Source organism: Prunus mume, linkage group LG1 (genome assembly GCF_029339155.1).
Source record: "Prunus mume cultivar Tortuosa linkage group LG1, ASM2933915v1, whole genome shotgun sequence".
In the NCBI taxonomy this organism is placed as follows: Eukaryota; Viridiplantae; Streptophyta; class Magnoliopsida; order Rosales; family Rosaceae; genus Prunus; species Prunus mume.
Genome location: NC_142698.1, coordinates 21,271,773 through 21,295,538, shown reverse-complemented (window position 1 = coordinate 21,295,538; position 23,766 = coordinate 21,271,773). Strand labels below are relative to the sequence as shown.

The 23,766-nt window shown below is 36.6% G+C and overlaps 1 protein-coding gene across 2 annotated transcripts; it reads right to left on the bottom strand.

Annotated features, from left to right (window-relative positions):
- Positions 1-897: 897 nt before the first annotated feature.
- On the bottom strand, positions 898-23,766 carry LOC103341847 (callose synthase 3). Of its 2 annotated transcripts, none has more exons than XM_016796634.2 (44): positions 23,637-23,766; positions 23,479-23,508; positions 23,126-23,363; positions 21,854-21,954; positions 20,459-20,583; positions 20,264-20,357; positions 19,973-20,083; positions 19,777-19,893; positions 19,538-19,630; positions 18,892-18,983; positions 18,315-18,441; positions 17,133-17,270; positions 16,811-16,887; positions 16,613-16,709; positions 14,507-14,629; positions 14,311-14,428; positions 12,895-13,229; positions 12,756-12,808; positions 12,602-12,662; positions 12,276-12,357; positions 12,139-12,188; positions 11,968-12,054; positions 10,340-10,474; positions 10,136-10,230; positions 9,903-9,990; positions 9,667-9,827; positions 9,429-9,552; positions 9,244-9,344; positions 9,022-9,160; positions 8,789-8,940; positions 8,604-8,713; positions 8,378-8,503; positions 8,199-8,267; positions 7,862-8,051; positions 7,616-7,772; positions 4,566-4,685; positions 4,354-4,472; positions 4,180-4,263; positions 3,844-3,956; positions 3,532-3,761; positions 2,625-3,422; positions 2,453-2,503; positions 1,792-1,977; positions 898-1,397 (listed from the first exon to the last, which is right to left on the bottom strand). In XM_016796634.2, exons 3-44 carry the CDS (start codon positions 23,319-23,321, stop codon positions 1,149-1,151), a joined length of 5,874 nt encoding a protein of 1,957 aa, XP_016652120.1. In that variant the 5' UTR covers positions 23,322-23,363; positions 23,479-23,508; positions 23,637-23,766; the 3' UTR covers positions 898-1,148. The 2 variants fall into 2 exon arrangements, with proteins under 2 accessions (XP_016652120.1, XP_008243622.1); XM_008245400.3 differs by having other exon boundaries at positions 23,612-23,765.

Below are 23,766 nucleotides of genomic sequence, written 5' to 3'. Positions count from 1 at the left end.
ATATAACCCGTGCTAGTTGCCATGCAAGCAATCCAGAAAAATTCAGTGCTAGTTATTGATTAAAAATAAATAAATAAATTTTTAATTTTTTAAGGAAGGAAACAAATTGGCTTCTTATAGACAAATCACAGTGTAACGTGTAAAGAGTCGAGCATTATTTCATAAGAGATGTATATGAATGAAAAAAATTAATTGTTTTTCTAATCTAATATGTTCCAACATCTCAATCCGAAAAGAATACATGGAATAGAAAAGAAGGAATTGGAATTGATCATGAAATGACTGACTCTAAGATGGGGTCCATATTTGCATCCAAATCTCGTATCACCAGACATCTAACTTAAATAATGGAGTAATTAGTGTAGCATAGTTCATTTCATATAGTAGGTTAGTTTGCTACATTTTTAAAAGAAGAAGAAGCCAAGTCCATACAAAGTGAAGAGGGCGTTTTGTGTGTTTTACAAATATTTGCACCTATGGCTGGGACCTTTGATCATAGCAAAAACCAAATGGAAGTCAAACTTCTGAATAGAGAAAAAAATTGGAGAAGGTAAAATTCGAGCGTGGGTAAACTTGACATTATAATATATATATATTTTACATTACAATATAACATATGCATCTTACGGAATTTGTAATTCTCCCCTTCAATATGGGTTTATTTATTCCCTCCTATGTAAGTGTTTTTGGTGAGCCCGGTATTAGCAATCTAATTTAAAACTAGGACTTAGTCCAAACCAGTTTAAGCCTAGCCTGTGTAACAAACAAGTTTAAGCCTAACCTCTCTATAAATTAGCGGGCTCACAACAGAAAGTCTACATAAAAATATGGGAAAACTTCAAATTATAACCATTGGTGCAAATGTTTGTACGACGTTAGAAAAGCCAATCAACCAAATGACACAAGGCATGGTTTGATAATTTAGCCATGAATTTTATCATATCTACATAGATACAAATATGCAATTTTAATAACATCTGAAAAATTGACAGGGCCGCCGTCAGTCAAGTTGAACTAACAAAAATGCAACCCAAACACATTAATAATTACAGCATATACCGACAAACTATTGTTTAACGAGTCTGCGGGAAGGAAGTAGCACGGCAATCAAAAAATTAACTTGAAAGCTGCTCTTGTAACTAGCATGGTTACTCCTTGTTCCGGGACGAACGATCCTTCCGTTGCCCACCAAGAATACGAGAAATCTGTAAACCTCTGCTGAATGCTTGGTTGAAGAGCATACGGGTTTGGAATTCAGAAACGAAAGGAAACCAGGCCAAGAATGCAACTGGGGTGAATAGAAGCAAACCCATAACAATCTCAAAGCCGCGAGCAAGAGTCCGAACTGATGGCCATAAACCAGCCTTGTGGACAACAGGCTTGCAAGCTTGTGCAATCTGGTAAGAGATAGGAAGACAAATGACATTAGGAAATTCAAGGACAGAGAAATGCACACAAGTGCAAGATGCAATTACAACCTCATTGTATGGTGCAAATTTTAGTTTTGGGAAATCTCATTGTAACAACTCAAACTAACAGCAGAAAGTTGGGAAATCTCCAAAACAGAGGGTTGAAAATCACCATATCACCCTTATTCTAAGAAATTAACAAATCCAAGTGGGTCGGATCTGAAGATGGTACCATGGCTACCTGTGTGCTAAGAAGTTTGGTTCAGGGATCTTATAGCCCAATTTTCAGTTTAGGATTAAAGAAAACACAACATTGTTGTTATATCCAGAGTTTATTTGCAACACTGAACTAAGGTAAGGCAAGACTGGAACATTCACTCACCAGAAGAATTCCCCAACCAGTTGGCATGAAAGCAAGAATGCACACAATGATATCCTGCAGCGTCATGTGAGGCAGCACAATCAAAGTCACCAAAATGGACACAAAAGTTATGAATATTAGTCCCTTTATTAGCCGGAACACTAGTTGAAACTCTGCACTGAACTTTCGCCTCCCAACGGATACAGTCTGGAAAGAAAGAGAAACAATTAAGTACATTTGTTGAACTATATATTTCTTTTGATGGAGAAAATACTGATAATATTAGTAAGTATAATCAATGTGGACCAGCAGTCCACGAAAATTCAGAAACAAGCCACCAGATAAAAGGAAAAAGACAAATAACAGCAGCTTGCAAATGCTGTCCAAGAACATGTAGAAAAGGAATGAGATTCACAAACGAGAAAGGGAAACAAAAAATGTCTAAAATCAGATCTATGCACCAAACACCCAAACAACTGAACTGCAGGAATCCGAATGGGCAAAGCAAAAGCCTAAAGTTGCCTCACAACCAGATTATAACTAGGTAGCAAACACAGTATTAGTTTTGAAAAGCAATTACTAAAGCTAAGCAGCCAGCCTATATTGTGGAAATTATGTATGTAAAGCACATTTTCTATTCTATGTTGATAAATAAGCCAATATGAATACAATTTGGACTCACCTTCATAACAAACAAAATAAGGAAGATCACCAGCCAAGAAATACCATAGACCTGTTACCAAGTGAATGCAATATAACAATAAGTTTGCAATTGTCATATCCTAAAAGAAAAGAAAATAGGATTTGGGTGGGGAAGAGGGAATGGAGGGAAATAGATCAGGTTCATTATTTACCAGAACACTCTTGGTTTTCTTGGCAATGTTCAAGTGATAGACGAGCCCATACTGATAGATAAAGAACCGTAACGATAACAGTATCTCAGCTACAATACCACGCTTTCCAGAATGCTGGAGATGCTCTTGTTCCTCCTCCCACCATGATTCCCAGCTTTTTTCAGGGGGAACACCTATACCCCCACGGTTACTTATCCACTTATTCCAATCTGTCCAATCATCAACTATCTTTTGCCACTCAAAACCAGAAGGATTGAACAAAAAGGGAGCAAAAAGCCAGGTGCCCACCATAAACCACATAGATACTGTGATCAAAATGTACGCAACAGCACTTCTATAAGTATGGCCAAAGATCTGGTACACCAGAAGTAAAACTAAGAGTTCAATACCCTTAACAAAGTGGCTGCGGGAATAGAGCCTATAGTTATCAGCAAACTTAGCATGGAAAACCACAAACCCACGGCCTGTAGGTCTATATTTTGCACCACCATGAAGTAATGTTCGTCCATAATAGTGGGTCTTTGTTCCGAGTGAGAACGTAAAAAATACTGGGGCCAATTGCAATTGCATCAATATGAATTCACTTAGTGCAGTTCGGAAACCCTTTTCCAAACCAATTTCCATCAACATAGGCAACGCCATCAAAAATCCTATTTGAACAAATGATTGAGAAGCAAGAGCTACTTGAAGAGGCTTATTATCTCGGATTGCCGGTTGAGTGCTCAAACCCTCTTCAAGTCCACTAAGAACTAGGTAAAGGCGTCCATAAAGGAAGACATACACGGTAAGCACCGTAATCTGCCACAAAAACATTCTTCCATGTTCAGAACCTTTAACTAACTACATATATTATTTTTTCAAGAACTAAGTACATAACAGTTGAAACTGAAACTAAAAAGCAGCATACCAGAGTACTGTAGTAGAAACCAATTGTGGTGAAATAGCACGACAACATACGGAAAAAGTCAAAACGGTGTCCAAGTCGGTATATATCTCGACTGAGTGTCTGCTCCCCATTTCCATTAGCGATTTTTGCTTCAAACATTGAGATCTGGTTAAGGCCCACATCTCTTCCCTTCCCAACTTGTATGTACTCGTGATGAGTTACATTGCCTTCACGGAGTGTGGAATTAAAGCCTGCATCCAAATCCATAATAAGATCACAATACCCCATATAAATTGTGATAATGGATAATTGTTCAAATAAATGTCAACTTACCAGCAAATATGTCTTCACTCAAATTGATAACCTTTGATGCTTTACTGACACCCCCCCTGGTAAGGTGAAAGAGCCTATCAAACACATCTGGATGACCATAATGGAATCGAACCCTGGATGAGCAAAAACATCAAATTAGTAGAACTTTAGTACAAGTGAAATTATAAAATCAGAAATTTAGCACATTGAAAAAAATAAAAATAAAAAACCAAATGCAAATACAAGCTAGTCCACGTACAACTAACAGATTACACAATATTTGTCTGCAATAATTTTTAGTTTCAAGTTTTTCATTTCCCCAAAATTTCACGGGGACATTATGAGGTAAGAACTTACTTGAGAGGGTTGGCCAACAATCTCTGACCAATAGTGACAAAACTGTTTTCCTGATTTGACATGAACCAAGCTAGAGAAGAAACACTGCATGGGGTCATGAAAGAATGTTAGTGATACCTAGCCATCGTCCGTTTTTTATACAGCCACCCTTAGTAACAACAGAAGAACACCTACCTTCCAGTAAATATATGCTCCCTCAGTCCAAGAATTGTAGGGTGTCTCACCCCATCATGCTTCTCAAGAAATTCTTGCAGCAAATTCCTCATTTTCAAGGCTTCTTCCATGTAGTTATCCTACAGGATGAGTCATTAATTAGCAATGTCTAAGCTTGCCCCCATGAAAGTAAAATCCTGAACCCACCAGCCTTCTGGTTGTAACCACCATACCTGGTTCATATCAATTGTCTGCAACCCTTCCCCACGTGTGAAAATAATGGCATGATTTTGATTTTCTGGCTTTCCCTCACCCAAAATAGCAGGTCCTGGAAGCTTTATCCGATAAATTACCTGCATACAGATAACAATACAATTTATTAGAAGATATATGACCTACAAGATGAAAAACCTAAAAAGTAAATAACATGGAATCATTTTGTGACATGGTCTGCTCAGGGATAGCATTTCAGAAATTTAAAATTATTTATGCCCATAAAGAAGCCCAAATTGAATCCTTTTCCAACTGTGCTCCTCCACCTCCTCACCCTTCACAAGCTACAACCTTTGTCCATATCTTAATAATTATTTACCTTAAAATACAATGAGATATTACTCCTCCTATAAATCAAAGTTGGCTGCAAAGTTTTATGGGCTCATGGTGCAATTTTATTTTATTTTTTTATAAGTCATTTACACCCTTATCCATATTATAGTATTAAACAGAATTCCTACCAATATTTTAAGACTCAAACTCGCCTTTCTGCGAGGCCACTTTGCCATGCCTTCAGGCATTGAACACAGTGCATTTCAACCCAAAGGCGTAACTGAGGCACAGCTAAGGCATAAACAGGCGTATCGAGGAAAACTGAGGCTCAGCCAAGGGCACACCTGGCGTGTCAGACAAATTTAGTGAAAAATTTGAAAGTGTTTTAAGAAAGAGAAATGCTAGAGAGACCACATTTAGAGAACACCTTGAAAACTACCTCTCTAATACAGGTGGGACCCATTGTGTTGGTGGGCTGCACCACTATTAGAGATGTGGTCTAATAATGTGGTCTCCCCAGCATGACCCTTGAAGAAACTTCAGAAAATTTTGAGTTGCAGAGGGATACGACACTGTATAAGGTATTGCAAAGGAGAAGGTTGCCAAGACCTAATTTTTTTTTTTTTTAAGTCTTAAGGTAGATGCTGCTGTTTCAGGTCCTGGTTGGCCTCCGCTTAATCAAATGGTGTGTTTGTTGGGGCTGGTTCTTTTAATAGTTCCTCTTATAAGTTATAAGCAAAACTACTAGTCACCAATACTTCATATATATATATATATATATAGAGTAGTAATTACAGTCACACAAGGCTGACGCCTCGCAAGGTAATCCATAAAACGTAATCGCTTGTTTTACGCCTTAGTGTTTTAAAACATTGACTACATCTTCTCAAAGTTTAATACATCATGTTGATGTTTTCATTAAACACCCATTATGAATACAAAATTATGTGAGGAAAAAATGAATTAATCCACCTTTGTGATGCATAATCCTAATGCAGCACAATGCAGATTTTAACATCAAGATAATGCATTTGTCTCACAGACTATGCTCTACCACAAACATATATTGAAATTAAGATTCTAAGCAAGTTGGTGTCCTAGTTTCTTCAATTAGGTTATTTGTTACTTATTCAGTTTGCTACTATTATTAAGTTATACTAGTTAAACCATTTTCAAGGTTATGATTAGTACATTCCACTCTCTAAACCATTTTCAAGGTTATGATTAGTACATTCCACTCTCTCCCTATTTATCAAACCACTGTCGCATGTGGTTAGAGCCCTGGGCTCCCACCCCAAAAATTTATTGGGAAGTGTCAAGTTGTCACAAGCAAGGAACAAAATATTGATAATATTGACGACACGTCACTGATATTATCGTTTTTTTTTTAAGGAGCGATATTTTAACACATCCACATAAGTATCGTCAACATATCGACATTTTCGAAGGGGGATAATTTCCCTCGTGTATGCAGGATCTGGGCAACATATAGCGAGGCGATATGGAACCAAAAAAGAGATGGAAAATTGCTGAAACCACTCGCATGCACAGGGGGGATTCGAACCCTTTCAATTCCCATTCCTATTGCTTAACCTTATCCAACACGCTGCTCATGCACGTGTGATTAGAAGCTACAACGTTAATATTTATACTGCCTCTAAATTTTCTACAAGCTTTTGAAAAAAAACTAGAAAAAAAAAAAACTTTCTACAAGCTAATTTTGATGTTATTTATTATTTTATTATGGAGTTGTATGTATATATATAGAGTGAGCTTCAGTTGAGGGATCCCCAAAATAAGCTTATTTGAGGGACACCCCTTGTAGGGCCCACTCAGCATTGTTTTTCATTAATCCAAACCGTCTATTTTTTAGATATTCATTTAAAGATCATCCTCTATAAAAAAATCACTTGAATCCGATATCATTTGACTCAATTGAAATTTTAGTACTTTCTTTAAGTACTGTGTTCATTGATTTTGTAGAACACAATTGGATGTCGAAACGGTTTTCAATTTGTCTAATTTTTTGCAAGGATGATCTATGAATGTAAGACTTAAAAATTGGATGGTTTGAATCGTTGAAAAAAAATTCGTAGGGGACCCTAAAGGATGTCCCTCAAATAAAATTATTTGGGGGATCCCTCAATAGAAGGGGATTGTATATATATATATATATAAGCAAAAGGCAAAGAAGTGTGAAAGAAGGCTAAGTTTGAACCTCATCGGAATTATGTGGTACGAAATTACTCATGTATCATGCAATGTATAAAGTGTAAAATATTATAGTAAATTATTATTAAAAAAATTATGGTGTTTTTAATATTCTTTCATTAATTGCTACAGATTTGCTAAAGTCACAGTGTCCATGAGCTCGCTATATAGTCAACTTAAATCACTCAAACCCACATGCAATGAATTTCCTTCCAATTTTTTGTGATAAAATAGTAGATAGTTGAGTAAAATAAACATCCTCTAAATTTTCAATAAAAATTTCCAAGTTTTTCTCACAATTTCAATGGTTTTTATTTAATTTCCATCGATATTTCCATATTTTTGGACCACCAATATTTCCAAAACCCTCGATATTTTAGACCTTGGTCAGACCCTAGATAAATGGTTCTCAACAAAGACAATTATCAGTTTCTTACCAACATTAAATAAGTAAACTCAACACCATACAGCTCTAATATCAATATGGCCATGCGGATCAAACATGTAAGGAAGTATAGAGCATTACCTGGTCCAGATTTTGTACTGGCTCTGGAGAATCAATCGACTTTGGCAAAGCTGCCTTTACTAAAGTAGAATAATAAGCCTTTTGGTTAATCTTCTTGGACCTATCTTTGCTAGGTTCTTCAACCTCATCAATATATGCCACACGTAGCGACGGATATCTGTCACACAGAATATATAGACCTTCGAATTAAAAGTTATGACAATCAAAAATCAGAAAAATACTACCGGAATACTATTTGAAACATACGTTGTCATAAGCTTCAGAATGTCCTGTGCACGAGGATCACCAGATCGCTTGTGAATCCCATATAGTTGGCATGATACCACATATGTGAATTTCATATCAGCTACTGCTTGACATTGTGCCCACAGTGACCTTTCCTCCTTTGATTCATCCTCTGAATTTAATTCTATAGCCTTATAGCCATCCATTAAAGCTGGAAGGTATATTCAGACAAGAATAAAAAGCAAAAGATACTTTCTTAGCTTTCATTATACTCGCTTCAAAAGAAGTGTTAAATTAACTATTACACAAAATAGGAAATGATAATAAAAGGCAATTCCAATGAAAAAGAATTAGGTACCATCATCTTGGGCCATATCAAGAAAAGCCTGAAGCTCCAAAGCTTTCCGGTAGTACATCATTCCTCTTACTAGCATGAGTAAACACCAAAGTAGAACAATGTCCGTAAAGAAAAATATAGTCATCATTATGTTTTAAAAACACGGGTATAACGTATCAACTCATAGGTGGAGAGAATACCAGTACGAGTCAAAGTTTGGCCTCTATATGATGCCCAAAGGCGAAGATCTTCATCCAATCCATTAGACCCTTTAAGCTCCTCTTCACTTGTGCAATTTACACGCTGAAGAAAGTTGTTCCACTCATCTGTTTGATTTTCTCAGCAGCACAGAATCAGTAGAAGTTTAAGTATTAAAAGAAATACAAATACATAAGCTTTATATTTTAGAGAGTCCAAACAATAAACCTGGGAAAATTTTTTGCAAGTAGAAGAGAATTGAAACACCATCTTCATTTGGCACTTCCAAATCATGTGAGGAAAAGAGAACCTCTTCGGTGTAGTAAGGAGTTAAAACACTACAAGAAAGATTATTATTTTAAAAGCAAGTACTACCAAAAAGAGTAACAATTATACGACACACACACACTTACGAGAAAGAAAGCATATTGCGAACTTTTGGTGCCGGAGGCATGTCCATAAACAATGAATTTGAGAAGAAAGAAATCCTCCTCCTAGCTTCTAAGTTGGACGGAACATCCATGGCAGACTCCTTTGTCGTAAGCAATAAAAAAAGACGTTTAATCTGCAAAAATAGGTAACTACTAAGGATTACAGGATTTACTGAAGAGTAAAATTTCTAATCATATCTCTACCAAAGGCACACCTTCTCCTTCCAAGCCTCTGTTACTTGTTCAATAGGAAACCTGATAGCTCCAGAAGATGCAAACAACTGATGCTGTTGATGTTGATCAATGGGCATCATCGCTTCATGTCCAGACACACCATGGATTGAATCTACCAAACTATACAAGAAAAGTGAACATTTTAAAGAATAATTGAAAAGGAAAACAAAAAATGAGGATGTAATCACATCATGATGTGACACCTGGATATATGGTCCTCCATCATTATGTCTCTAGTCACCACCTCCAGCATGTCCTGAAACAGAATCACAACTTGATCCCTGTCGTCCTGCTTATTACTTAACTGCAAAACTTAAGAACAACTGGTTAGCTCCATTCATCAAACTGGCTGAGGAGATCATATGCTAAACTATATTTAAAATCTTACCAGATATTCGATAAGCCTAACGAACTGGGCATAGAGGTCAGGAAGAGCACTCATCTTGAATTCAACCATCAGGTCATTACTTTCTATGTGCTTGTCAACCTCAGAAAATATAAAATCTATAACCCTGAAACCCAATCACTTTAGCTTAGCAAGTGGTAAACGTAAAGATAATCCTCACTAGTTGAAAATTGTGGCACAAATGTCAGATGAAACTTTCTTGCAATGAACAGAAACCTACTCTTTCTCACGGTTCCCCTGAACCAGGAACCTAATTATGTTCTTAAATGAAGCATAGCATTCACAAACAGCACAAGACATGTAGTTGTCTGCATCAATCCTCTTCTTCAGCTCTTTATCCTTGCCATTGCTGTCCTTGGCCATGTCTAATGCTATTGGGATCTGATGAGCAAATACACAATCACTACGTGCACATAGAGATATAAAAATTTCCATAAAAGTACACTAAAAGCAAACCTTGCTAGCAAGTAAAAATGGAGGCCACTGAATAAGGTGCCCTAAATCACGATTAGCCCAATAAGGAACAAGCAAAAGGTCCATCTCCCTGAAAATTGAAATATCTTAGCACAAGCTCAAACGAAAGAACACTATGGAAAGAACCTGGACAAAGAGGCAGCACCATAACATTGAGCTACTACAAGAAATCAAATGAAAAATATATCCTCCAACACAGCAGCTTTACAGATTACCTATCGCTTATAAGATCCTCTTCTCTGAAGCTACTTATTATTTTGTTCCATAATTGAGCAAATCTTGCTGCTTCTTTCTCTTTGTTATCTTCATCCTGCAAACAATAGAAGCATTAATGAATTAATACAACTCACAAAGAGGGAAAATAACAGAGGTCTTACAAGTTCTACGGTTCTACATAAAGAAAAACAAAGCAAGTTAACCTGAACAAAATTGCGGGACAAGGTAGCCTTCAATCCTTTCTTCTTTGGTTCACTCTTTTCTGCTGGAATCAAACGGGCATTAAAAGCACCAGGCAATGATTGAAAACGAGATCTCAGCATTCCTAACGTTCGAATCTAGAACCAATTTGAAAAGAAATAAGCATTAAGATGCGACAAAGACAATTCTTTTAAACTGATATAAAAAATTTCCACAATGAAAAACAAAGAATTCATAAGAATTCCCTGAACTTTCAGAATGCATAATGCAAAATGCAATCAGGACTGATCAAGTTTAAACCCTCCGAAGCATAAAAAAGGAACAGACATCCTAATCATATAGAAGATATAGGTGAATCTAAAACGCAACATGAAGTGAAAAAACTATGTCCATGTTGCAAAATCAATTTACAAAGTATATCAAAGGTTAGCTAAATGAACTTTGTCTTGGTAATTTACAGTGTAGTCAAACTTCTGCAGAAATATATTGTTTATCTAGGCTCTCAATTTCTCATTATGTTTCCACTGCTAGAACATGTGCAAGTTCATTTCTTCTTTTCAATTGTGACTTTGCCACTTTAGTTTCTGGAGTAATTTGAATGATTCTGAAATTGGGATAATTGTACTTACTACTTTCTTTGTCAGATAACGCTACTTTGATTTCTTCTAGACTGTAAAGGATGGGCTGCAAATTAGAGTCTACTGGGGTCCTGTAAATCCTATCCAAAATTGATTTATGACCCTTATCTTTCCCCATTCCATCCCTCTTCCATGATTTTGGAAGGTTAACGTACCATCCAAGGTATAAGTATTAGCATGGAAAGAAAGGTGCCATTCCAAGGAGTGAGGAATATCCTGAGACTCATGCAGAGAACCAAGTTATGATCCCTTGTTAAATCACTGCCTTTGTATTAAATTTATGGTTGAGGTTGTTTACGGAAGCTAATGTGGTTGGGTAACAGAATCTTGCTCAGCCTTATTTCGTGAGAAGCACAAGTTATATTGGGGAAGGGAAGAAGGGTGAGGGCTTGGGGAGCGGTGATGTGATGGGGGTCTTTTTAAGTAGTTTGGTTGGAAAGACATTGGAGGATATTTGATAACGTTAGGGGCAAGGAGGTGGAATTTTTGGGATAACGTTTGAGTTTGAGGTATCAGTTTCTTCAGAATCCAGGGAAACACCTTTTTTGTGCAATTTTGCAGATTGTAGGGCAGCCTTTTTTTAGGAGATTTCAGTATTGAATTTTAAGATTGTTAGCACATGTGCCAAGTTAGCTAGTTAATAAGCATATGCAATGTGCATCCATTAAATAGATCTCCTAGAACAAGGAAAATCTTCTAGCATCTGTCATATTCTAAGGCAGAGTATTAATGGAATTCAATTCCTGCATGTATGTGTTATCGAGAAGGATGATTCCACAACATCAAATTAAATCATGTAACATGACTCCAGAACTTATTTGCACTTTGGATATATGAACCGAATAGCTCAGCTCTTGCAACAGAGAAAAGGGTCCAAAACAGATTTTAGTGTAGCGAGAAAGAAGCTATTTGATCAATAATAAACAAATGAAGCTTAAAAAGGAGCTAATTTGAAAGCGTAGAACTAAAGAGCAAGGGAAAGATCCACTAACCTCTCCAAGGCGACGGAATGCACCATAAATTCCTCCAAATATTGTGGAGAAGATGGCATACCAAATCTGGGTATCCATAAAATAGACCTGAAAAGATTCATGTGTAAGAATTTACTGTATACTGGACCGCGTAACAATAAACAAGAGGTCAGTAAACAATATAAAACATACAAGGATAATTGGAGCCCAGAGTGCAATCACAACACCGATATTATTCTTTGCTGCACAGCAAATAATTACATGATCAACAACATATTGAGGAACAAGATAACATCAAACACAAAAAAAAAAAACATTTGATACATTACCGCGGGGAAAAAACTCGTGCCACTGAAAAGTGGTTATATGTACACTCATGATGGCTTTTGTTGGACCAACTAAAGGCCTTATCTGGAAAGGGAAAGGAATATTAGAACAAACAAATGAACTGAACAGCAGCACAAATCTACATACTGGAAATCGCAGTCAAATTTACTCACAAAAAGTTCGCCTTACTAAGACATTTTCCCTAGGAGAGGATTGGGCTACCCCAACTCAGTTTTCCCATTATACCATTTATTATTTTCATGATTTATGTACTACAAGATTACAACTAAGAGCAACAATAAAAATACAATGTGCTTAAAAAAGGCACCTCTATGTAGTAACTGAATGCCAGCTTTGTAATTATAAGAAGAACCCAAAACATTGTGTACCTGAAAAGTTTCAACAGAGAAACAGAGGTTATACATGGAAGACAATGACAACATGAAGCAATCCCATTTGTCTATTGAGCAATGGATTCTTACTTGAAAAGAGAAAATGTGCTCTCATGCATTCCCCTCCCAACATAAAGTCGAGGCTGCAAATAATCAGGAATTCAGCATAATGTTAGGTGATTAAAAAAAAGGCACTATATATACAGATAGAAGAACCTGTTCCACATACCTGTGACCACCACATCATAAGCATCACAATCCTATAGTTTGATCTCTCTAGGAATCGGCGAATAAATGGGAAAAGAAACAACACCGCAGCCAGCATATTTGGCGACAAGTAGACAACAACAGCCAAGATAAACAAGGAAGGTGAATGTGAGTCATTCCCAAACCAACTTTTGATGGTTCGAGCAAACCCAGGAGGGTTTTTCCAGCTATATGAATAAGTAACCGGTAGAATTATCACCCACGCAGCAGCTGTAATAACCTTCAAAATGTATCTCAACTTAACATGGAATGACATACTCCGCCTAGCCTTCCAGCTAAGAATTACATCGAGAACAGCTGCATAAGTCAAGAGAATTCATCAATCAACATTCAACAACTTGCACTTGGTACAATCAACAATGAATTTCAAGTCTAAAACTACTTTAAAAAGTAATAAGATAAATAAAGATAAAAGCTGTTTTGACCTGTTGACATCCATAATTAAATAATTGTATTATCAACTAATCAACATTCAAATGTTACACCTTTATTGGCCAATGAAAAGAAATTATAACTCAGTCGCATTTTGGAAATTTGCAATAGCAGTTTCTATAATGCGAATGGAATTTCTTAATTCCCTAACTGAGAACAAGAAAATGAAGATTCCAAGAATGAGCTACTTGAGTCTTGTTAAATTTAAGCCATCCAACTCAAAACCAATTGGCAGCAGGTGCATTAGGGGCCAGGAGTTTACACACTGTGATGACAAGGCTTAAAATTCCCAATGTGAAATTTCTCAACAGGTCCATTACCATGTGGCTGGATTGAGCCAAACACATGGATCACCAATATTGGGTGATACCATGTTAATGTTAAAGCACCCAACCAAAACCGATTGGCAATGGGTGGATAAGCCTACCAGTTTACATACTGTGATGCGAGGGTTATATTCTGAACTACTATAAAAAGTTTTGTTAATCAAATCATCAGTCTAGTAGTTCTCAACAGCCTGTCTATGCTGAGTGGCAATCCATTCTGCTAAACCTGGGTCAGATAACAAACCAATAGTGATTGATATCCATTGGGACAAAATCGTCCATGGAGTTAAGCGATTATAGCTTATCATCAAAGAACCTAGGTTAATACCTTAAAATATGTTGATGGATTATAGAGAACTATAGTAGATCTTTTTAGGTCCATTTTCCTAGGCCAAAGGGATGGCCCTTTGCACACATTACTTAAGTGAATACTATATATTCCAGGCCTTTCTGATTAACAAAGAAAAAAACTATCAAGTTCTAATTCAACATAGTAACATCACTCCTAGGTACTGCATAAACGGGAAACAAAAATAGGGAGAAGCACTTTTTGAAGGCATAAAAAACAGAGAACAATAATCTACTTGCAACTCCCAACATGACATAACAAATTTAACTACCTTGTCCAAGTTTCAAGATTGCAGCAGTTATGAAGACAGTCAACACTTTCTCGAATACACCAGCAGTAAATATTGCAGTGGGTTGCCCGGAGCCATTCCAAGCAACAATGATCATAACCTTGTAAAAACAAAATTAAATGTCAGAACTGTATCAGAGAGTTAGAGATATCTGAGAGAATATGTAAGGAGAGACAACCTGTAAACATAGAATAAAGAAACTCCACATGCGGTCAAAGCTTCTAAAAATATGCCAAAATGACCGTATCTCAACAAAATTCACTTTCCCCACCCATCGATCTCCACTAGCTGGCTTGTTGTCCTGAATATTATACCCAAAAAATAGTTATGCATCAGGTGAGAAAAGTATCTCCAGCAGAACAAGTATGATTTTTTCAAATATGATCATTCATGAGTCTTTACTAAAATGTGGCTACTGAAAAGAAAGTGTTGCTTTTCTTAAAAGCCATTCCGTAACATATAAGTCTCTCAACATTCACACTACTGCATTTAAATTGAGCCCCATGTTCACGCAGATCGACCCAAAAAAAATATAGGCTGACTTAAACAATAGTCCTGAACCTCAACTTAAATAAAAGAAAGCACCCATCTCACGTCACATTAATTGCACATGTTGAATTTTTGTTATGTGTAGCATTGTTTAGAATTTGAGCCGAACCATTGCTTTAGATTCTAAAACTACCTCGTGTCGGCCTCTCTCCACCACTAGAGAGTCCGAAACCTGGAATGCAACAAAATGTGATACTAACTCAAAGTCTTATGCTCTTATATCATGTTAAGTTTGTCAGCTTACTCTTGTTCTTGTGTTTCTTGCTAGGAAATAAAATTTCATTAAGAGAAGTACAGTACAATGAAGGCCTAGGTTCAAGTTGGTAAGGAGGGTTGGTTGAGTTGGTAAGGATCATTCTCTTCGCTATCAAGTCCTAGGGGAGTCCCGCTGCCGATAATCCCTCTTGGTGGGTAATCTGTAGAAAACAAAAAATGGGCTAAGACCCCCTCTGTAAGCCCTCAAAGAGGCCTTGGTATGCCCTGACCCTGGGATAGGGTAGCCTCCCCTCCCCCTAAACTTTTTGTTTACCAAAGAAAAAAAAAAGAATAAAACAATGAACAAGAGAACTCTACAGCACTAAACCTTAAAAAACAACCGAGAACCATCTAAGAAAGTTGCATTCCAATTTGAAAGAATTGCAAAGAAAGAAGTATCCCCAAAGTCCAAACTCATAAGAAATCCCATAAAGATGCCCGCCCAAAAGCAAAGCCTCTCCCACAAATAATTCACCTCCTCTCATTGTCAAAATAGAAGAATTTGCCAATTTTCCTCCTCAATTAATTTTGTCAAAAATTTGGGATTTAAACTATTTCAATTAGCAAATTTACCCCCCACCATTAAATTTCTACACACGTTCCATCTGATTTGTCACCCGATTGGAACTGATTTTGAAGTATTTAAGATCTTTTAGTGTTGAAAAGATCTCAAATACTTCAAAATTAGTTCCAAATTGGTGTTGAAAAGACCAATTTGGCCACGTGCCCAGCATGTGACACTATTGGATGGAATGTGTACAAATTAAAGGTGGAGGGTAAATTGGCAAATTAAAAATCATTCAAGTCCCAAATTTTCCAGAAAAAAATAGTAAGATATTAATTCAGGGGGTAAATTGACGATGACCATATAGTTCAGGGGGGAAATTGGCGAAAAGCCTAAAAAATACTATATTTCTCCTCCCAAATTACCCAAAAAATAGCCATCACCGCACATCTTCTCAAAATCATACCCTTCTTCCTCCCACCCAAAAAACTTATGCCTCTCCACAAATCAAGCCACACACTCACCTGGGATAACCTTACAAAGATGGGCCACCCTGAACAGCTTCAGCCAGAGATATAAGCCAATCAGACAGTGCAAGAACAAATGGTTGTTAAGGTACAATCCAGCTATTGTTCAACATTCTAACAACACAAACACAGTACTGAATGTACTTCACCAATTCTTTACTCCTATAGTTTCCAGTATCTTTTGACCAATTGAGACAATTAAAACAATGTTTTAGGGAGGGGGGGTTGCGGCATTTTAAAAAAGTATCATTTAAATATGTACATTTATCTATATGTAGTAGTTCCAATCAATCAGAACACCACAGAAATTCAGTAACTTCAAACTAAACTTCCAAAAGAAACGTGTAATCCCCAAAAAGACCGATTCTGTTCTGATTGAGGAAGGACTAGAATAGACTCATTATGGAAAGGGAAAGTGAGAAGAAAGAGTATAACAGCCACTGCTTACCCCACTACTTTTGTCAAAACGAAGCTGTTCAATGGGCAGGCAAAAGAAATCAGCACCTGCACGCATCGGCCAACCTAACCGGAAACAATCCACTGACCTATGGTTGTATCAAAGAAAATAAGAACTAAAGATATACCCAAAAAAAAAACAAAAAAACAAAAATTGAAGAGGGAAAGGGGAGAAAGTATATGTTTGTACCAAAAGTATTCATTTAAATCATCATAGTTCCTCCACTGGGAATGCTTTGATTTCCCCCGTTTGCTCCTTTCGGCTTCCTTTGAAGAGAAAAACCACAGAACTATGATGAGATATAAGCAAACATAATATACAACACTCAATTTTTTCATCTCTTTTTTTCTTTTCAGAGACGCCCCAAAACACAAGGCTCTCCCCCTGCCAATGCATGATCTGGGAAAGGAAAGATGCAAGCCATATATACCTTAAGGCAAAGGCACCACTCTTACATTTCTTGAAGGAAAAAAAAAATAGAAAGTAAAAATAAGTCTCACAAAACACATACCTTTGCAATCACATCATAAATAGGAGTTACAACTTTTTTCAAGAAAGCCTCTTCTTCACCTCCATATGCTGGCTTCACATTCTCTCCTGTCATTGGACTCACATTCCCAGCTAGCATACCATACAATTCAAATGCCATCTACAGAAAGAAATGAAACACATAAACATCCAAACATGTGCACTGAAGAAAAAACATCTATTGGGAGGATATCCACGAATTAAAAGGCTTTATGACAACATCAAAAAAATAACATGTAGCATGCTACTACAACAAGGGAGCTATCAATCACATAGAAATAGCCACAAATGGAAAATGCTAAAAATTACAGCGAGGGCAAGGAAGGAAAGCTTTGCTGAATACTACAAGGGCGCCTGAGCACTTGGTGTTACTACCATAGGACTGGAGGGGCAATGGGATTGAATGAGTCATTTAGTGTAATTATTATTCATACCACTTTGACTCAATCTATATCAAAGACATCAACTAATCATCAAATTCCCTAACATTTTCTTCCAAATTCAACCCCCTTCCTACAAGCACTGTTCCTCAATCCATGGTTCTAAGTTATAACAGCTTGATTACCATTCTCTCTAGAAACAAACCTAATGCACTGATAACCAGAAACAACCATATCAACATTGATGAAGTCAATTTAATCAAATTGGCAAACCACTTTGCATCACACCAGGGATGTCCCAAGCATATGCGAAAGAATACACCAGTAGCAATAGCATAATGGCACAATACAACACTATTTGCTGGGGGAAAAAAAAAAAAAGAGGGATTGACAACCTGACCCCCAGCAGTTAGGGATACCTATGCCATACGCCAAGGAATACACCAATACGATTAGGCATAACCCACCCAATCTTACTGAAGTATACATCTATCTTTGGCAAACAAGAAATACATGCAAGGACAAATCTGAAGAATCGTCGCACAAATCTGAAGCTGAGCTCATTTTCTGGGGGGATTTACAAGAATAGTACCCAGCACCATCCAAACCAAATACCCCCCCGAACAAGCAAAAGTAAATAAAAGGCATCAGCGTTCCATTCACTTTCCTTTGACATAATAAAGTGCATAAGTGTTTTGACATTGTTGACCCCAAAAGAGAAACATTGAGAAGGATAACTGTAACGTTAAAATTGCTAACGAAGAAAAGGCGATATCTAAACATACATGGTGATAGATATAACAAAGGCACTCTGGCATGAATCTCAAATTAGCAGCTTCCCCCCATATCAGAAGATATAGACCCATATATAGTAGTTTGCGTTGTTGCACCTCTTGCTGTATAGTTGGTAACCTAAAGAGAGAACCAAAAAAGCATTAAATAAAGACCATAATCTTTTTTTCATGAAACTACTAAAAACAGGAGCATTAAATAGAAGCAGAATATGGGTCCCATTCACATTGAAGTTTAAGACACCAAAAGGAAATTCAATCTCCTAATTTATATCCCATTGTTGTGTCAATCACCACACACACAAATAGGGCAATGCCGATTTTTTTTAGAAGGAACAAAATTTTATTGCATATAACAATAAAATACAGAGGTGGTCAAGATGACCACAATAGAGCAATGTCACTTTATTTGTGACTTGTATCAGTGTTGGCTTCCTAACCACACACGCAAACAGTAACATGCCCACCCAACTAGACTATGGAATATAGTCCTATCTGAAGTCCAGATCACATGCTCAAGGACAGTATGCAACTATTATCAGTCAACTGACATTGCCATAAGACATCTCACCAAAGGCTACTTTTCCGGCCCAAGTACTTGCACCATTTTTTGTAATTCTTGAAAAGCTTCTTCATCACTTCTGTCAACGCACGGTCATCCAACTAACCAAAAAATATGCACAATTATGACACAACAAATATGAAAAAATAACTCTGTTAGTTTTAAGAAAGAATAAATGAAATGTTCTCATTTTCAGCTCTGTTCATAATATATAAGATACTTAACATTTCACAACTTAGTGAAGATAGTAACGAATAAGCTAATACGTTTTCTCCTATGTGAAGATAGTCAACCTTATGTAAGTGTATCAGCATTAGTGCAAGAAGCATGGCACTCCAAAATAAGCTTTGAGAATGTCATCAGCTAAATAAAAAGCCAACGTCTCCGAGAAACACCACCACCCCAATTAAAGAAAAATGGGCATCTTTTAGACATGCACCCAAAACTTTTACTTTTTATTTCTCTGAATAAGCAGAAACAGAGTAAGCTTGATTATATTCGGAACAGCTGGCAATACATATACTGGCACTCTCAAAATGGTTCATTGATGGCAACTTGGAAAAGAGGAAAGGAAATACCCATTTACATTAACTGTCTTATCAGGACTAGAGAAATAACATAGTGTATCCACCAAATATCTATGCCAAATACAAACCTTGGGTTGTTGCTCAGGCTTTGGAAACTGCCTTATGTGCACATTTGCAAGTAATAATATCAGGTGCTCCCTTTGATTTGCCACATTATCCTTCTGAAAATTGATTAGCACAGTTAATGAACATAGGTTAAGAAAATAAAGGCATTGTATTCCAAGGAAGAAGAATAGCATTAATAAATACAGCTAAAAGGGCCTCAGCTGCATTTTCGAAGTGCATAAGTTCTGTCTATATGGGTCACCTGAAACCCAAACATTGACTGAAGCCAATCCAGAATGTCTTCATCGTTTTTCTTTTTGTATTCCTTTGGCCAAGGAAGACCCCTGGTGTTACGAAGAGCAAAAACAGTAGCTTGAATCTGCAAACACAATAAAATTGATGAGCAAAATTAAATTTGATTAGTAAAATTGATTAGTATCAAAATAATAAGATTAGACCTCAGAAAGTTTCATAATAGCTTGATTTGTACTATCAGGATCAAGCGGAAGGATATTGTATGGGACCAAGAGCTTTGTCTTTTCTGCAACTTTATCATGAGCTTCCAAAATCTGCAAGCATCCAACATAATTTTCATTGCAAAAGAGGACTGAGACAACAGGCAACTAATATAATAAGATAGCAGTTAAATCTTAATATTGAAAAATGATCATTATCATACAACATGACAAGGAGAAGAGGGAAAAGAACATTTTTAACATGAGAAATGGAAAGATGTGATGGAGTTTCACCTCACGATCAACTTCCATAGATTGTGTCATATTAACAGCCTTTAAAACCTCAAAGAGAACATTGGCAGTCTGGTATGCCTTGGTAAGTTGTGCACTACATATAAAGGAAAAACCACTATGAGACAAAGCAAGAGTAGAAGCAATTTTTCTAAGCACTCCATGTAACAAAACCAATTATCTTCAACTGAAACGTACCGGTCTGCTTTATGAGCAGCACTAGTCAAAGCTTGAATATATTTTTTGTAGTAATGTTGATAGAAGCTCTGCATTTCACGTGCATCACTTTGTTTCACCCTTCCCTTAAGTGTGGGATCATTCTCCTGCAATATAGAGTAAAACTTGCTTATAGAACAGAGAACACTAACAAGAAAAAACTAAATTCCATAGGAATTTTAATATCCCATGATCCCATTATAGGATATCAACACAGCTGAAAAGCACCCTTTTTTTCCTTTTTGGGTGGAGTGGATCATGGATATAACAATTTGGTTACATGACAGTCCTGCTGCAATGCATATATGACCTTGTATGTGTTGTGTTGATATGAAATACTAGAACTCAGAAAAATGGAACACACCTCCCCACGACAATTACCTAGAAAGAAATTTCAAAAATAACATACACTTCCACCCATTTTTACCAACCTGATTGTACAATAAAGATTCCATTTTAGTTGCCTTAAAAGCGTACAGAAGTTCCGAGTCAGTATGCATTTTGTGTAACTTTGACATGAATTCATTAGTTTTTTCATATTACCCTTTAAGGTTCTTTAACATGAAACAACTATCAAACACATACTAAGTTCTGTCAATGTAGTAAACCAAGAAAATAGCATGCAGATACACATGTTATTCTGTACTCTCTTGTCAAAATTCTTAGCAGACTTACATGTTCCACTCAACAGTTCACGCTGGAATTTGACACATGAAAATAAAGATACCAATGTGATTTGAAAAGAGACAAATAAGTTTATATTTCACAAAGCCCAGGATAAACTTTCTCCAACTACGAATAAGGCAAAGAGCAAATTTTGGGCCAAGACCAATTTTTTATGCAAGCATCTTCCACTTCTCCAAAAAATGCAGTTTAATTCTTCTGCATTGTGCAAGCATCTAAAATCAGACTAGAATATATCCCACGGAATTAATCGCTCATTGGATCTGGAAGGGATAGTTTTTCTATGTGTCAGCGAAAACCATGGTTCTACAAAATCACCATGACCCCAACAAATGTCTTGTGGCATTATGTCATCTTTTTTTCCTTTTCCCTTTGTTAAAAATTCAGCAGAGGCCACCTACATATAAACTTTTTTTTTAGAAGCATTCTTCCTTATGCATGAAAAACTATTAGCACAATGCTAGAAAGGACTGATTATTTATACAATGGGGCTGAACTTGTTTAAAATCTTTCTTCCTAGTATATGAAAAAATTTATGCACAAAGCTGCAAATTATTTCTTTTTTTAAATAAACTGATTATTTATACAAAGGGGCAGAAATTTTAAAGGACTATGTGTAGATAAAGAGAAGAGCTTAATTCTAATCACATCTCAATGCACTTTATATGAAGATAACATAATAATAAAGCATACCCTTTCAAGACGTTGAAGAAGGGCCGTTTTAAACTGACGAACACCACGCCCACTAGAAGTGGGATCCAGTCTATGAGCTTTCTCGAAGGCATAAAATCGACCTACAAAAACATCCAGCATGGAATCATATCTCACATGATGAAAAAAATAAATTAGATATTAAAACATATTGACTTAAGAAAATATTAGATGAAACAAACATCAGACCTGGAACATTTAAATGAGAGAAACAAGAGAAACAAGAGAACAAATGATGGGGAACAAAGGACCAAAAAAAAAAAAACAGATGACGTGAACAGCCAAGACCTAGATTTTTAATTTTCTAGAGATGGCAATGGTAAGTTGTTAACACATCTCACACAGCATGCAAACTAATCAAGTATAACAAAATCTACTCCGTATTTAGAGAAAGGAAGTAACATCAAGATAAAATCAATTAATTTAAAATCTAGACAGTCGAAATAAAAATAAAATAAAAAGGTTAAAGTTATCATTACTTCTGACTCTCGTGTATGCTGCTACAGTAAATAGTTAAATTTGTTTTAGCTTCATGCATTTAAAGGTTCAGTACAATGTACAATTAGTGCCTTTCTGCGTATGGTTAAATCAAGAAACTGACTTGACTGCCTTACATCACCAATCACTAGTGGAATAAATTTCAAAGATGCTGCATATTCAGAAAGAACCACCAAATTATATCAGTCAGCCCTTGTTTCTCAGACCTCTTTCTAATTGCCATAACAGGTATAAGAAGCAAGAGTTACCATATTCTTTTTTTCTTTAAGGAAACAATGAATCTCTAAAATATATAAGAGACTTCTAACATAGCTCGAAAACCTTCAAACCATCAATACATAAATGAATCTTTCAATTTGAAAATAATGGATGCTAAAAACGTTATTGCAATGAAGACACATGCACCCTATGCAGACAAGAGTCGGAAGCACAGAAGCAAGTATGTGCGCACGTGCAAGGAAACAAGCACAATATATGCTCTGGTGCACAAATGCCTACATAAAAAGTTGAATAAGGCACAGGCAAAGAAACAAAGGCTAAATTTTTCATTTTCCTGTGCATTACTTAGGTACCAACAACTACATAAAAAGTTGAACAAGTTCCATAATGCAAATAAAGAAACAGACCCGGATACAAATAAAATACTTAAAACTATTTTACTGGAATTATAAACAAGTAACTCATTAATTGATAAACACAACAGTAAGGTAAACTAAATTAAAACTTCTAAGCAAAAGTTATGGCTATGAAGCTTACAGAGATATGCAACTCTGGGATTGTGCGATTCGACCTCATTGGCGACACGAAGAATGGGGGCGATTTCGACGAGGGAAGAGGGCACAACCTCACTGTCGAATGCCGTCTCCCCGAGGTTACCGGCGGTCTGCGTTCGAGTTAACCGCCTCTGCAGTTGCGGAGGTGGCTGATCCGAACCCCCTCTGGACGAGGACATTGTTCTTCACTTCCTATCAAAACCTCAGAGAGCCTATCGAACCTTAAATAAATTTAAGCACAACAAGGAACAGAAAATAGAAATTTAGTACACAGAAAGCAAGAACCAAATATAGAAAAACTAAACGAAAAACCAAAAAAGCAGAGAGGGAGTTTACCTGCAGAGCAGAAAGAGGGGCTAAGCGCATCTGAAACATGCAATGGAGAGAAAAAGAGAGATTAAAACAAAACAACAACAAAAAAGTACAGAATGTGAGTGGAAAAAGAATGTGTGAAAGGAGATAGCTTTACAGCAACAGAAAGAAGAGTGCTTTACAGAGAGCGTTTCAGTGGAAGAGAAACCCTAGGAGAGAGAAACGAGAAACCAGAGCGCGCACATGCAGAGAGAGAGAGAGAGGGTGGGGGAGACGAGGTGGGGTGCTGCGAGTTTAAGCTAAAGCAAAGTG

Excerpts from the sequence above, each read along its gene's own strand:
- LOC103341847 (XM_016796634.2), bottom strand. The coding sequence starts at position 23,321 with ATGTCCTCGTCCAGAGGGGGTTCGGATCAGCCACCTCCGCAACTGCAG. Across the intron at positions 21,955-23,125 it reads TCCCAGAGTTGCATATCTCT|GTCGATTTTATGCCTTCGAG; the intron begins GTAAGCTTCATA and ends ATGTTTTTGTAG. Across the intron at positions 4,264-4,353 it reads GAGCATATATTTACTGGAAG|TGTTTCTTCTCTAGCTTGGT; the intron begins GTAGGTGTTCTT and ends GACCCCATGCAG.